At 49.1% G+C, this 14,556-nt stretch overlaps 1 protein-coding gene across 1 annotated transcript in view; it reads right to left on the reverse strand.

The window, feature by feature from the left end:
* LOC309564447 (uncharacterized protein) overlaps nucleotides 1–14,556 on the reverse strand; it is a 714,240-nt gene that overhangs the window by 13,247 nt on the left and 686,437 nt on the right. Inside the window, 4 exon segments of the mRNA XM_082269077.1 lie at nucleotides 1,024–1,082; nucleotides 1,380–1,539; nucleotides 1,969–2,163; nucleotides 4,624–4,779. Coding sequence (XP_082125203.1) covers nucleotides 1,024–1,082; nucleotides 1,380–1,539; nucleotides 1,969–2,163; nucleotides 4,624–4,779 — 570 coding nt within the window.

Raw genomic sequence — 14,556 nt, forward strand, 5'->3', positions numbered from 1 at the left:
TTTCCATTGATTTAAAATGGAAAATACCACTTTTGGCCACTAGATGGAACTAATTCTTTATGATACTTAGTGCCATCTAGTGGCTAAATGTGATATTTTCGTTAGTTTACCCTCTTAACGATCGACCCGCCAGTTTTTTCTGCGACAGGTCGGCTCTCTCCCGCGAAACGACGTACCTGTACACCACTAGCGGGGGGGAGCGCGCGCTCGCCTATTCACCACAGGGGAAGCCCATCAGTTGGTCCGGCGGCCGCAATCCCTCCCCGTGGAGACAGAACGGCGGTTCACAGCAGTGCTGCCTGTAATGAACACAGGGATCCTCTTATTTAGGAACCCAGGTCTCTGTGTTCATGCAGGAAGCCCATCCCCCACACAGTTAGAAAGCCCCCCCTAGGGACAGATTTAACCCCTTTGATCGCCCCCCTGGTGTTAACTCCTTCCCCGCCAGTGTCATTAGTACAGTGACAGTGCATTATGACCACTGGATGGAGCCAATGATGATAGGAAATGATTGTATGAAATAAAATACGACCAACATTCATCGCGGCTCAGCGAACGTATTACATTTATTTAACTATTTTGATTAAAAGCAGACCTGTAAGTGTTTGTGAAAGTTTCCCCCACAAAATGCACTCAGCCAATGAAAGGTAAGGACTCCATTTTTATTTTTCTCCTGCTATCAATGGCCAACACGGGACAACACTTCATCCATGTCTTTGGTGATCTCTGATCTCCTTATGAAGTGTTTCTTACATGATGAAGATCAGCCATGGAGTATATCTGAGGTGTATATCAGGGTGTGCTTCTTCCCCACATGTCCACCAACATTCATATAGGAGACATTTCCCACACTCAAGGCACTAATACACCTCCAGGGTTGTAAGGGACCCCTGATGTACAGGAAGACAGGACTTCAGTGAGGAACAATTCCCTCACTCAGGACAGGAATATGGCTTCTCCCCCGTGTGAGATCTCTGATGTCTGGAAAGATCGGACTTCCGTGAGGAACAATCCCTCACTCACGACGGGAAAGTGGCTTCTCCCCGTGTGAGATCTCTGATGTCTGTTAAGACCGGACTTCTCTGTAAAACATTTCCCGCACTCGAGACAGGAAAATGGCTTCTCCCCCGTGTGAGATCTCTGATGTCTACAAAGATCAGACTTCTGTGAAAAACATTTCCCGCACTCAGGACAGGAATATGGCTTATCCCCTGTGTGCCATCTCTGATGTATGTAAAGATGTGACTTACTTGAAAAACATTTCCCGCACTCAAGACAGGGAAACGGCTTCTCACCCCTGTGCAATCTCTGATGTCGGTAAAGATAGAACTTCCTTGAAAAACATTTCCCGCACTCAGGACAGGAATACGGCTTCTCACCCGTGTGAGACCTTTGATGTATGGAAAGCTGTGACTTATCTGAGCAACCTTTCCCGCACTCAGGACAGGAATACGGCTTCTCACCCGTGTGGGACCTTTGATGTCTAATAAGGTTTTGTTTTCGTACAAAACATTTCCCGCACTCAGGGCAGGTATACGGCTTTACACCCATGTGAGACCTCAGATGTATGAAAAGATCTGATTTTTGTACAAAACATTTCCCGCACTCAGAACAGGAAAATGGCTTATCACCTGCATGCCTTCTCTGATGTCTGCAAAGACCAGACTTGTCGGAAAAATATTTTCCGCACTCAGGGCAGAGATACGGCTTCTCACCTGTGTGAGACCTCTGATGTGTCGCAAGTTCAGATTTTTTTACAAAACATTTCCCACACTCAGAACAGGAATGCGGCCTCTCCCCCGTGTGATATCTCTGATGTGCGGAAAGCTGGGATTTCGTTATATAAAATTTCCCGCACTCAGGGCAGAAATATGGCTTCTCACCTGTGTGAGACCTTTGATGTGTGACAAGTTCTGATTTTTTTACAAAACATTTCCCACACTCAGAGCAGGAATGCGGCTTCTCCACCTTGTGATATCTCTGATGTGCAGAAAGCTGGGATTTCGTTAAATAAAATTTCCCGCACTCAGGGCAGGAATACGGCTTCTCACCAGTGTGGGATTTTTTATGCACATAAAGACTGGATTTAGAATGGAAACACTTCCCGCACTCAGTACAGAAAAAACGCTTATCCGTTGGAAGGACGACACCGTCCCTCACAGTCTGAGGTTCCTCAGGATAAGAGGAATACGATGGTCCGGCACCATCCCTCACAGTCTGAGGTTCCTCAGGATAAGAGGAATACGATGGTCTGGCACTGTCCCTCACAGTCTGAGGTTCCTCAGGATAAGAGGAATATGATGGTCCGGCACCGTTCCTCACAGTCTGAGGTTCCTCAGGATAAGAGGAATACGATGGTCTGGCATCGTCCCTCACAGTCGGAGGTTCCTCAGGATAAGAGGAATACGATGGTCCATCTACACTGTATGGTGCCGGATGGACATGTGAGGTAGCCGGGTTTTCTCCTGGACTATACTGTGTGATGTCCTCATCTTCTACTTTACAGTCTGGAGACAAAGTGAGACAATCCTCTGAGGTTTTCCTCATCTCCCGTCCATGTACTAAAATAGAAATACAAAGATTATTACTAGACATCAGCAGATTGGTTCCCCTAAACCAGGACTCCGCCCACATCTGGCAGCTTTGTCTCTGAGGATCTTACAATTCCACCCTCAAGGTAACTAGTAAATGGGTCCTCTGATCTCCTACCAGCTCATTTCTTTATTCATGGACCTTTGTCAGAGAGTGAGGAAACAACGAGAACTGTCTTTTATAGGAGTGACAGTGATGAGGGGATTATAGGACGAGTGTCCCCTCCCCCTCTATCACTCATTGCCATCTTCCTAACACAAGAAGTCCCACACTTCCTTATTTAGTCCATGATTTAGTCATGAATAACAGCGGGGCTGAGCCCCACCAGAGGTCAGAGAGTGAGGATGGGGGGAGAACAACCAAGATGAAGACTGGACTGATCCTGAAGACCACCATCATTGGGTTACTGACTCCTCCCTCATTATCACTTTCTATTTAAGGTTCCAAAGTTGGAGGATGTTATCACATTATTATCACCATGTAAAAGTCTGTCCTCCAATCAGATCACCAGATATAAAATGTCCAGCTGGTAGGAAATGGGAGTAACAAAAGAGAATCCATATTATGTGTATATATAGCAGTGGGTGGAGGGGAGAGAGTAGAAGTCAGGAGTATGTAATGTACAACATAGAGTATATAGTGCAGGGGTCAGGAGTATGTAATGTACAACATAGAGTATATAGTGCAGGGGTCAGGAGTATGTAATGTACAACATAGAGTATATAGTGCAGGGGTCAGGAGTATGTAATGTACAATATAGAGTATATAGTGCAGGGGTCAGGAGTATGTAATGTACAACATAGAGTATATAGTGCTGGGGTCAGGACTCATAATATTGGTATTCAGTAATCAGCGGAAGCTTAAATGTTTACTGGAGAGAAGTTGCAGAGGTCTCACACTGCTGCCTCCCATCTCCTGAGATTGCACTCAGTGACTTGGGTGTGAGACAATACAGACATATCCCTCCACCCGTCACAGCCAGCAAATAACAGAGCAAGTAACCCCGGGAGAATTGTTCTGTCAGAGATCTTGCTAGACCCGGGCATGGGGCAGAAGACCCAAGGTACATACCCCAGGGTATTAAAGGCTGATATCAACCAGTCCTCGCCCTACTCTGGACCAATCAGTGAGCATTATGGGTGGAGGAATGTATTTAGTGTTAATGACTCACCTGTGCTGATCTCTGTAGGAGTGTCCTCCTCTATAAATGTCCCCGTTATTCCATCCTCCTCCATAGACTGCTGATCATCCCTCACATACGTCTCTTCTTCCGCTTTAACGTCTACTTTTATATCTATTAAATCTTCACCCTAAACCAAAATATTGTAAAAAACATTTGCTATCACATACTGTAAATAAAATCCACAGATTGTCTCCATGAGGCTATGTTCTAGATGCTCCAACCTACCAACCTTGTAACAGAGAAGGATGGTGTGATCTTCCTGTGTGGAATCCCGGGAATACAGAGGACGGGGACATCTCTCTGGTGGGTTTCTGTAGCTGGATGAATCCACCATGGAGTCCTGGTACAGATCTTTGTGTCCTTTTAGATTCATGGATTCCTCCATCACCCCATCCTCATCATCCTCCTCTTTTATCTCTTCTTTAACCTTAACTTTAGAATCTCTCAGGTTTCCACTCTGAATATATAATAAAAATGACATCAATTGTAACAATGCAGATAATGTACAGATCCTAATGATACTATCAGTGATTGTTCCTCATCTACCTGATGATGGTTAGGGATGGTGTGACCTTCCTGTGTGGAATCCCGGGAATACAGAGGACGGGGACATCTCTCTGGTGGGTTCCCATTACTGGATCCATCTGTAGGAAACACACACACTGACTGAATACATTGTTTCTATGTGTTTATCAGATGATGGGGGATCTAGGTGGATCCTCCGTACTGCTCTCTCCTTTACAATAAAGTCTCCTCTTACCCGGTGATGTGAGGGGCGGCTGATTCTCCATCATGACTTCATTGTGTCCTTCCAAATACTCCCAATCCTCCTTAGTAGATAAAGTTACTGAATTCCCACCCCCATCCACTTCTTCCTTCAGCAGCTCAACAATCTTATTGGTGACATCTAGAAGCCTCTGAATGTTGTGTCTCTCAGGAGTCCGTGAGTGAGGTGGAGGCACGGTGATGGTCAAATGATCACCAAACTTCACAGGAGGCAAACTCTGTATTGAAACACCAACAGTAACATCATACAACATTCCCAGAATCCTCCTCACCTCTCAGGTCAGGTCTGTGTTTTTATTAATAGAGATAAGAGTGATGTCATGTGACCTCCCAGAATCCTCCTCACCTCTCCGGTCAGGTCTGTGTTTTATTAATAGAGATAAGAGTGATGTCATGTGACCTCCCAGAATCCTCCTCACCTCTCCGGTCAGGTCTGTGTTTTATTAATAGAGATAAGAGTGATGTCATGTGACCTCCCAGAATCCTCCTCACCTCTCCGGTCAGGTCTGTGTTTTATTAATAGAGATAAGAGTGGTGTCATGTGACCTCCCAGAATCCTCCTCACCTCTCCGGTCAGGTCTGTGTTTTATTAATAGGATAAGAGTGATGTCATGTGACCTCCCAGAATCCTCCTCACCTCTCCGGTCAGGTTTGTGTTTTATTAATAGGATAAGAGTGATGTCATGTGACCTCCCAGAATCCTCCTCACCTCTCCGGTCAGGTCTGTGTTTTATTAATAGAGATAAGAGTGGTGTCATGTGACCTCCCAGAATCCCCCTCACCTCTCCGGTCAGCAGGTAGATGATCTCCAGGGTGAGGTTTAGTATCTTCTCAGTCATGTGACCCTGGTCCTTCTCCATCCTCATTGCTGCCTTCATTTGATCTATACAGGTCTCCTTGTAGATGGATAACTTTGGGAAATGAAAGTAAGAATTATTTGGATGGTATTGATCACACAATAATAGGATATTGAGAGGAGAAGGGGTAAATGGGGGTGGGTTGGGGACATTGTACATTTAATGACTTCTGCCCCATAGAAACACATTTCATTCGGAGTATTTCATGTTTTTACATTTTCGAGGCCCCGGGACCCTCTTGACCTGCTGGATCATAAATTATCTTTTCTCTGCTGAGTTTGTTTTATTTCTGAACTGGTTTTGATTAGTTTTAGATCTGCAGATAAGGAATGATAAATACGATCCTTCGTCTGTCTTCGTGTTTTGCTCTGAGGCAGTGCTGTGAGGTCAATGTGGGGTCATCATGATGTCCACAAAGGGGAACCTCCTCGTTTGTTTTGCCAGCTAATCAGGAAAATTGCCACAACTCCCACTCCCCACTAAGGGGCCCTGAAAGTCTTAAAATCAGCTATCCATTTTTTTCTCACAGACCCCTCAGCTCCTCTACTTCTCTCAGAAACCTCAGTATTTTCCTTCCTCTGACACCAATGACTGAACATATTCTTCAAGGCAGGCTGGGGAATGTTTTCTTCCTCCTGACCAGCAATGTAAGGGGCTCTATGCTCCATACTCCTGACCCTGGTACTCCATTATTGTGATGGCTCCATATTGTAATTATTGCTCATTGGCTGCGCCTGTTTAGTGTAATAATTGCTCATTGTAGACCATGTATGGTCAGGATGGTCATTGACTAGTCTATTTATTATCAGTGCTGTTTGTTTAGAGGAACATATTACTAGAATTTATCTCCAAAACAAAGAAAATTTTCCGGCCTCGTAAGTGGGGGAATGTTCTGACTCTGAAGGGGTTAACCTATGTTTTCACACTATATATGTGTGTATCATCATCTGCTGGAGATAAAAGACGTCACAGTGACCATGGAGGACGAGGATGGACAGACATGACGGGTGGGGGTTACTGGGTGTAAATCGAAAAAAAATCTTATTACCTGCCACTTTCAGCAATGTCTTCTCGCTACTTCCTCCCGACTCACCTCTGACTCGGAACTTCCTGTCTGTACCTGACATCACTTCCTGTCTGAGTAGAAGTGAGATCACTATCTTGTGGAACTCAGAGGAACTGCAGCCCCGAGAAACGTCTCGTAGTGTGAACACGGCCTTGTGCTGTGTGTGTATGGACTGTATATCCTTATAGATGGATCATCTCTACTCCCACCAAGGGGGAGAGAAATATATTGATGTAGCACCCTCCTAGGTAGGTAAAGTCTCCTGCCTCCATCTGCTTATCAGGGGAGCCTGATCTTTAGTTATGCCTGTTGCATGTGTCCATGTGTGATTCATCTGGGCTGAGGGAGTGTCCCCACTATATCCAATAGGGGAGCCTGTTGGACAGTGGAGGAAACCCAGCCAGTGACACACAGGCTTTGTAACTATCCCAGAGGGTTGGCACAAACAGTGGTGCATCCTCAGATATGTTATAAAAACCAAGGGCACATGTGACAGGGTGTCTTCTTTGGGAGGGAAGCCAGGTTCCAGGAGGAGGGTGACGACTGTCCATCTAGTGAGCCAAGAGTGTGGTGCTGAGCCAGGAGATCCAGGAAGCTGACAAGTGGAATTGGAGGCAGAGCAACCTTGGGAAAAACAGTGTCCCTAAATACCCGGAAAGCTTGCCAGGGGTCTGCCCAGGAAAGGGGACTGCTCCAGTGGAGAGTCAGTGGACAGGTGTCAGTGCACACAGCAAGTGAGAAAGGGGGTGCCAAGTTAGAACCCTGAAGGAATAACCCAAATACAGTATGATCACATTATCTATCTTCACTTCTGTGGCAAGGTGAAGCAGTGGCCTTGCCGCATACTACAGCTAGTTGTCCTCAAGACTGTGCTTAGTTCGTAGTTGGGGTATCCCACTTATCCCTTTTCCTATCCCAGCTCTAAATAAAAACACAAAAAACCAACATCCCCTGGATGGATTATTGACGGAGCCAAGGACTTAAAATGCTATTTGTCTGCTTTCAAGTTGCTAAGGGTAACCCAGGGGAATCCAGAAATTGCAATTCTCAGCAGTCCTCTAGGGGGCAGTGCTACATTTGGAGGCTCGTCTGGGATATCGCCCTGGGTTATCGGAATGGTTGCTAATGGCAACGGCCAAAGAAAATGTAATGCTCAAGAGAAGTGTGAGGCCTGCTCTACAGGAGATAGGGAGAGTGGGATGAAGAATCAAATGCACAATGATGGTTGCCGGTGGCAACGGAAGAATTTTTGTCAGAACTGCAATTTGTCTGATCAAGTGATGTGCTGGAGAGCGGGAGAAATGCATCTTGCTGTACAAACGCACTGTGTCTGCTTAACAGTAGAAAGAGCAGGTGTGGAGCCAGTGCGGGCATTGCGGCAATCTGCTGCTGTGAGCGGAAGAGAGTGGAGGTTAGCCCAGAAATCTGAATGTCTTGGGAGACTGGGGTCACTAACGCCCTGCCGGCTGCGGAGCCGGGGCCTTTCACGGACCGAGGAAGAGGAGTGCTGAGGTTCCTGATGCAACTGGAGTCTATGCAATCTGTCAGTGATCCAGGGTGCAAATGGAAAGAGGCCCGAATGTCCAAGCCGGGGTGCATGCAGGTAGTGCGGGCCAGGGAGTGGCCACCTGGTGCATTAAAAGCTACAGCGGCAGAAAAGTCTGCTCCTATACAGGCAGAGGGGAGAAGATAGCCAGCGGTGACCGGGGCTGTGAGTGTGAGCAGCGAGGAAGAAGCCGGGTGATTGATGTGGGGTCTCCCAGCTTCCAGCATCAGTTTGGATCCTTGGAGGAAGGATTGGATGTCTGGAAGTCAGAAGAAGAGACTGAATGGGACTGGGGGTCTGAAGATCAGAACAGGCCAGCCAGTCTAGGCTCACCTGATAAGGAGGCTAGGGATTCCGTGGAGCGAGGATAGAGCGCCAAGAATCTGGGGTTCTGTGAGGCCTATGCTAATCTGGTCCCAGACCTATCCCCACCTAGAAACTATGCCCAGGCTGGGGATCAGAATGAGGCCTATGCCTCTCTCATCAAAAGAGAAGAGACCCCATATTCCCCATCTGGGAGAGGTAACCCTCCCCAGACTTTTCAGGATGCAAAGGTGGATACAGAGGAAGGTGGCCTTAGAGTTTGAGTATGACCATCCCTATGCTCCATAGGAGGTCATGCTGGAAATAGAGGCCAGAAGAGAAGCCTGGTGTGATGAGGCTATAAGGGACTTTCTATTTGTCCCCAAACCCTTTCGCAACCTGACTAAGCTGGACTTGTGGAAGACCTTCCTGTCAGTGAAGGTGAAGTGGAATCACGGGCGGGCTATCTACATAGACCGGGTAGAGGTCCGCCTCCCAGATGGATCTGGCCAGGTCTGGTCGATCAAAATTCAAGATAAGGAGGAGAAAACTGTGTGGATCCCCCATTCGGATTACTCCTGTTAAGAAGTAACTGTTGAATCCAAATGAGGCAGGCTAGCCTACGTTTATTGACTGAGATACATCTACAAACTACCACTGGCTAGTGGGTTCATTTCAGGGGGCTGACCCTCTCATTTTCTAGGAGAAGCAAAAGACTGTAAAGTTGTTTAAAAAGATCCTTTGGGCCATCGGGCCCGGATCATGGATTACAAATTATGCAGAGTTCCACGCAAACTACCAGCCGGCCGGAAATGGAACTCTGTGAGTAACTGCCCAAGAGAGGTTGGCGACAGCTGGAGAATCTTTGGTGGGGGGTGCCGGATGCCAGGGGCCCCCGTAGAAAATGTCAAACTCTTACAGGACTAGTAGGTTGCTCAGGCTCAAGCAATGAAGTTCCTGTTGGGAGAGAGCTGGTGCTGAGTGTGGCCGAAGAAGAGAACACTTCAGACGCCAGTTTCTGAACTGTCATTAGGTAGTGAGTGGCAGGGTTCAGGGTCTGATGAGGCGGCACTGTTGGACACTATAAAGGCGACACTGTTGGACACTAGCGAGGCGACACTGATGGGCACGAACGAGGCGGCAATGATGGGCACTAACAAGGCAACACTGATCGGAACGAATGAGCTGACACTGAAGGACACTAACGAGGTGGCACTGAAGGGCACTAATGAGGTGGCACTGAAGGGCACTAATGAGGTGGCACTGAAGGGCACTAAGGAGGAGGCACTGAAGGGCACTAAGGAAGCAGCACTGATGGGCACACGCCAAATCTGCTCGGAGCTTTGAGCTTTAAGCCACAAAATGCTGAGGTGTGAATGGGGCCTGGTCTGGAAGGGGGTCAAATCTTCCGGTCTTAAAGTGGTTAATCACTACTGGGGGGTTTTATTTTTTGCTGAACACACAAAAAAAGACCGAAAATTTTGAAAAAAACAAACTAACAGTTTTTATAGTTTCCTATAAAATTTTGAAAACAGGTCATTTTTCTCCTTCATTGATGTGCGCTGATGAGGGGGGCACTAATAGGCAGCACTGTTGGGCACTGATAGGCGGCACTGTTGGATACTGATAGGCTGCACTGATGGGCCCTGATAGGCTGCACTGTTGAGCTCTAATAAGCTGCACTGATAGGTGGCACTGATAGGCTGCACTGTTTGGCATTGATAGGGGCACTGATAAGACGGCACTGGTGGGCACTGATAAGGGGGCACTGATGGGTGGCACAGATGGGCGGCACTGAAGGGCACTGGTAGGTGGCACTAGTGGGCACTGGCAGATGGCACAGGTAGGTGGTGCTGGAGGGCACTGGTAGTTGGCACTGGTGTGTGACACTGGTGGGCACAATTTGCCCTCTCCTCTTCAAGACCAATGTCCCTCTGACAGCCGGCTGCTGTTTACTTCACAAGATCAGCTGTCATTGGCTGACAGCTGATCACATGGTAAGAGGGTGGGACCGCCCCCTTACTCTGATCTGTGATCAGGCAAGGCTCATGGACTCGCTGATCACAGGCCGCTCTGCAGGGAGCACGCAGGCCGCTCGTGCACGGGAGGATGTCAATGTATGCCCTCCCGGCAATTTTAGGTTCGCGCTGTAGCTGTCATTCATTAGGCAGTGCCGTGAGGTCAATGTAGGGTCATCATGATGTCCAGGAAGGGGAACCTCCTCATTTGTTTTATTAGCAAGCTAATTATCAAAACCGCTAGAACTCTGACTGCAAGGCTCCCCACTACCCACTAAGGGCCCTTAAAGTCTATTACCTATTCTGTACTCCTCACATACCCCTCAGGTACTCTACTTCCCTCAGTATTTTCCTTCCTCTGACACCAATGATGGAACATATTCTTCATGGCAGGCCGGGGAATGTTTTGTTCCTCCTGACCAGCAATGTAGAAGCTAAACTTGGTTTCCAGCAGGTGGTGCTGTGGAGCAGAGGAGCAGAGCGCGGGATCAGAGGCTGTCAGGGCGTGCAGGAGAGAGGAGTGTGTTGTGCGTGACCGACCGACCGCGTGTGAGTAACCCCCCCCCCCCAGGAGAGCAGCGGCGGGGAGCGGCGCTCGAACCCCCCCCCCCCCCAGAAGCGAGCGGCAAGCGGGTCGGGACCCCCCCCCTCTCTTATCGCGGGTGGCGAGCGGTACAGTAAACCCCCCCCCTTTTTTTTTTGCGGCGGGCGGCGAGTGGTGCGGACCCCCCCCTGACAGAGAGGGAGCAGAGGAGACTAGCGGAGCAAAGGCTGACCGGGAAGTGACAGAGGGAGGCGGGTGCAGAGCGGAGACTGACCGTCTGAGGGAAAAAAAAAAAAAAGCCAGGAACTGCTAGAGTCAGACTTAAAGGGACATACACTAGGTAAGTAAGACTGGTGACTGAGATTGTACACTGACTGAGGGTGTAGTGTAGTACCTGAGTACCTGTGAGTACCTGTTACTACCTGAGTATCTGCGAGTACCTGAGTATCTGTGAGTACCTGTGAGTATCTGTGAGTACCTGAGTACCTGTGAGTACCTGAGTACCTGTGAGTATCTGTGAGTACCTGTGAGTATCTGTGAGTACCTGTGAGTACCTGAGTATCTGGGAGTATCTGTGAGTACCTGAGTACCTGTGAGTACCTGAGTATCTGTGAGTATCTGTGAGTACCTGAGTATCTGTGAGTACCTGAGTATCTGTGAGTACCTGTGAGTACCTGAGTACCTGTGAGTACCTGAGTACCTGTGAGTACCTGAGTATCTGGGAGTACCTGTGAGTACCTGAGTATCTGGGAGTACCTGTGAGTACCTGAGTATCTGGGAGTACCTGTGAGTACCTGAGTATCTGTGAGTACCTGAGTATCTGTGAGTACCTGAGTATCTGTGAGTACCTGTGAGTACCTGAGTATCTGGGAGTACCTGTTACTACCTGAGCGTTGTGCGTCTGACCGGGCTGTGCGACTCGGGGTTGTGCGTCTGACCGGGCTGTGCGACTCGGGGTTGTGCGTCTGACCGGGCTGTGCGATCGGGGTTGTGCGTCTGACCGGGCTGTGCGACTCAGTGTTGTGCGTCTGACCGGGCTGTGAGACTCAGTGTTGTGCGTCTGACCGGGCTGTGCGACTCGGTGTTGTGCGTCTGACCGGGCTGTGCGACTCGGTGTTGTGCGTCTGACCGGGCTGTGCGACTTAGTGTTGTGCGTCTGACCGGGCTGTGCGACTCAGCATTGTGCGTCTGACCGGGCTGTGCGACTCAGCGTGGTGCGTCTGACCGGGCTGTGCGACTCAGCGTTGTGCGTCTGACCGGGCTGTGCGACTCAGCGTTGTGCATCTGACTGGGCTGTGCGACTCGGTGTTGTGCATCTGACCGGGCTGTGCGACTCGGTGTTGTGCGTCTGACCGGGCTGTGCGACTCGGTGTTGTGCGTCTGACCGGGCTGTGCGACTCGGTGTTGTGCGTCTGACCGGGCTGTGCGACTTAGTGTTGTGCGTCTGACCGGGCTGTGCGACTTAGTGTTGTGCGTCTGACCGGGCTGTGCGACTTAGTGTTGTTCGTCTGACCGGGCTGTGCGACTTAGTGTTGTGCGTCTGACTGGGCTGTGCGACTGAGGGTTGTGCGTCTGACCGGGCTGTGCGACTCAGTGTTGTGCGTCTGACCTGGCTGTGAGATTGTGAGTGTTGTGCAACTGAGTGTCAAGTGAGTGGAGCGGAATACCAGAGGGTGAGAAGGTAGCGTTAGGAAGCCAGGAAATAGCCACATAGGATAGGCTTAAATTACTGAATCCCCATTAGATTAGATTAGTAGGTACAATGCCCGGCGGGTGTGGAGATGCGACTCGGTGTACATCTTGTGATATGTATGCGTTCCTCGGTCATGCGATCGAAGGCGAATACAAATGTGCAAAATGTGAGCACGTTGCTTCCCTGGAAGCTCAGGTCCTGAATCTAGGGAAGCAGCTGGCAACACTGAGACGAATGTCCATGCCGGAGGAGAGCCAGGATTGTACCAATCAGGTGCAGGCAGGGGTCTGCACAGAGGTGGGCGGAGTATCGGAGGTGCAGGCATCAGAGCAGAGTAGAGGGGTGACAGTTAGGAGGGGTAGAAGGGAACAAGGCAAGGAGGCTGATCCTGGGCTGGAGCACCCCAATAGATACGCCCCGTTGTGTGATGTTGGGGAAACCAGTCAGGGACCAGCATTGCTGGAGCAGAGCGACGCCCCTAGCTGCCAGGGGAAGAACTCCTCCAGTGAGGCTGGGAGAAAGGGAAAGGAAAGACAGGTGCTGGTGGTAGGGGACTCAATTATTAGAAGGGCAGACAGTGTAATCTGTGACCAAGACCGTGTGCGCCGAACAGTCTGTTGTTTGCCGGGCGCTCGGGTTCGGCACATAGCGGATCGGGTGGACAGATTATTGGGTGGGGCTGGGGAAGACCCAGCTGTCATGGTACACGTGGGTACCAATGACATAGGCAGAGGAAGACGGAGAGTCCTAAACGATTTCAGGGACTTAGGCGCTAAGTTGAGGACTAGGACCTCCAAGGTAATATTTTCCGAAATACTACCTGTACCTCGAGCCACACCAGAGAGGCAGCGGGAGATTAGGGAAGTTAACGAGTGGCTGAGGAGCTGGTGTAGTAAGGAGGGTTTCGGGTTCCTGGAGAACTGGGCCGACTTCTCAGTCGGTCACCGGCTCTTTGGTAGGGACGGATTGCACCTAAATGGGGTGGGTGCAGCCGTACTGGGTGCGAGGATGGCCAAAGAGTTAGAGGGGCTTTTAAACTAGGGAATGGGGGGGAGGGTACAGATGTAGAATTACCCAGTGGAAAGCAAGTTTCAGAGGGCAGAAATGGGGGCATTAGCGATAGGGTGTGCGGAGCTCCTATACCCAGGGTGGGTATGGGGAAAAATCAAGAGAGCAGCCTAAAAACATCAAAAGAGGATAAATATAACCGATCAAAATTACGAGGTTTGTATACCAATGCCAGAAGCCTGGCCAACAAGATGGGAGAGCTGGAGCTGCTGATATTTGAGGAGGACTTAGATTTTGTGGGGATAACTGAGACTTGGTTTGACAGCTCTCATGACTGGATGGCGTCCATTCAGGGGTATTCCCTTTATCGCAGAGATAGAGAAAGTAAAAAAGGGGGAGGGGTATGTTTGTATATTAAGAACAGTATACAGGTAAATATGAGGGATGATATTAATAATGGAGCTATGGACGAGGCAGAATCCGTATGGGTAGAGCTTCAAAGGGAAGGCACGGCGGGGAAGGTAATATTGGGCGTATGCTATAGGCCCCCCAACCAGAGGGAGGAGGGTGAGGCGGACCTCATGTTACAGATAGGATTGGCAGCAAGGATGGGAAATGTCATTATAATGGGGGACTTTAATTATCCAGATATAGACTGGGCAGAAGGAACCGCGCATTCAGCCAAGGCTCGGCAGTTCCTAAATGTTTTGCAGGACAATTTCATGGGTCAGATGGTGAACGCACTGACAAGAAACAATGCGGTACTTGACCTACTGATTACCAACAATACAGACCTGATCACGGATATAGAAATACGGGACAACTTAGGGAACAGTGACCATAGGTCAATTGGTTTCAGTATTAATTACAGTAATAGGAAACACAAGGGTAATATAAGGACGCTGAATTTCACAAGAGCCAATTTCCCTAAACTGCGCTCGCTGCTAGAAAATATCAAAT

This window comes from Pelophylax lessonae (genome assembly GCF_965119305.1).
Source record: "Pelophylax lessonae genome assembly, chromosome: 9".
NCBI classification, from domain to species: Eukaryota; Metazoa; Chordata; class Amphibia; order Anura; family Ranidae; genus Pelophylax; species Pelophylax lessonae.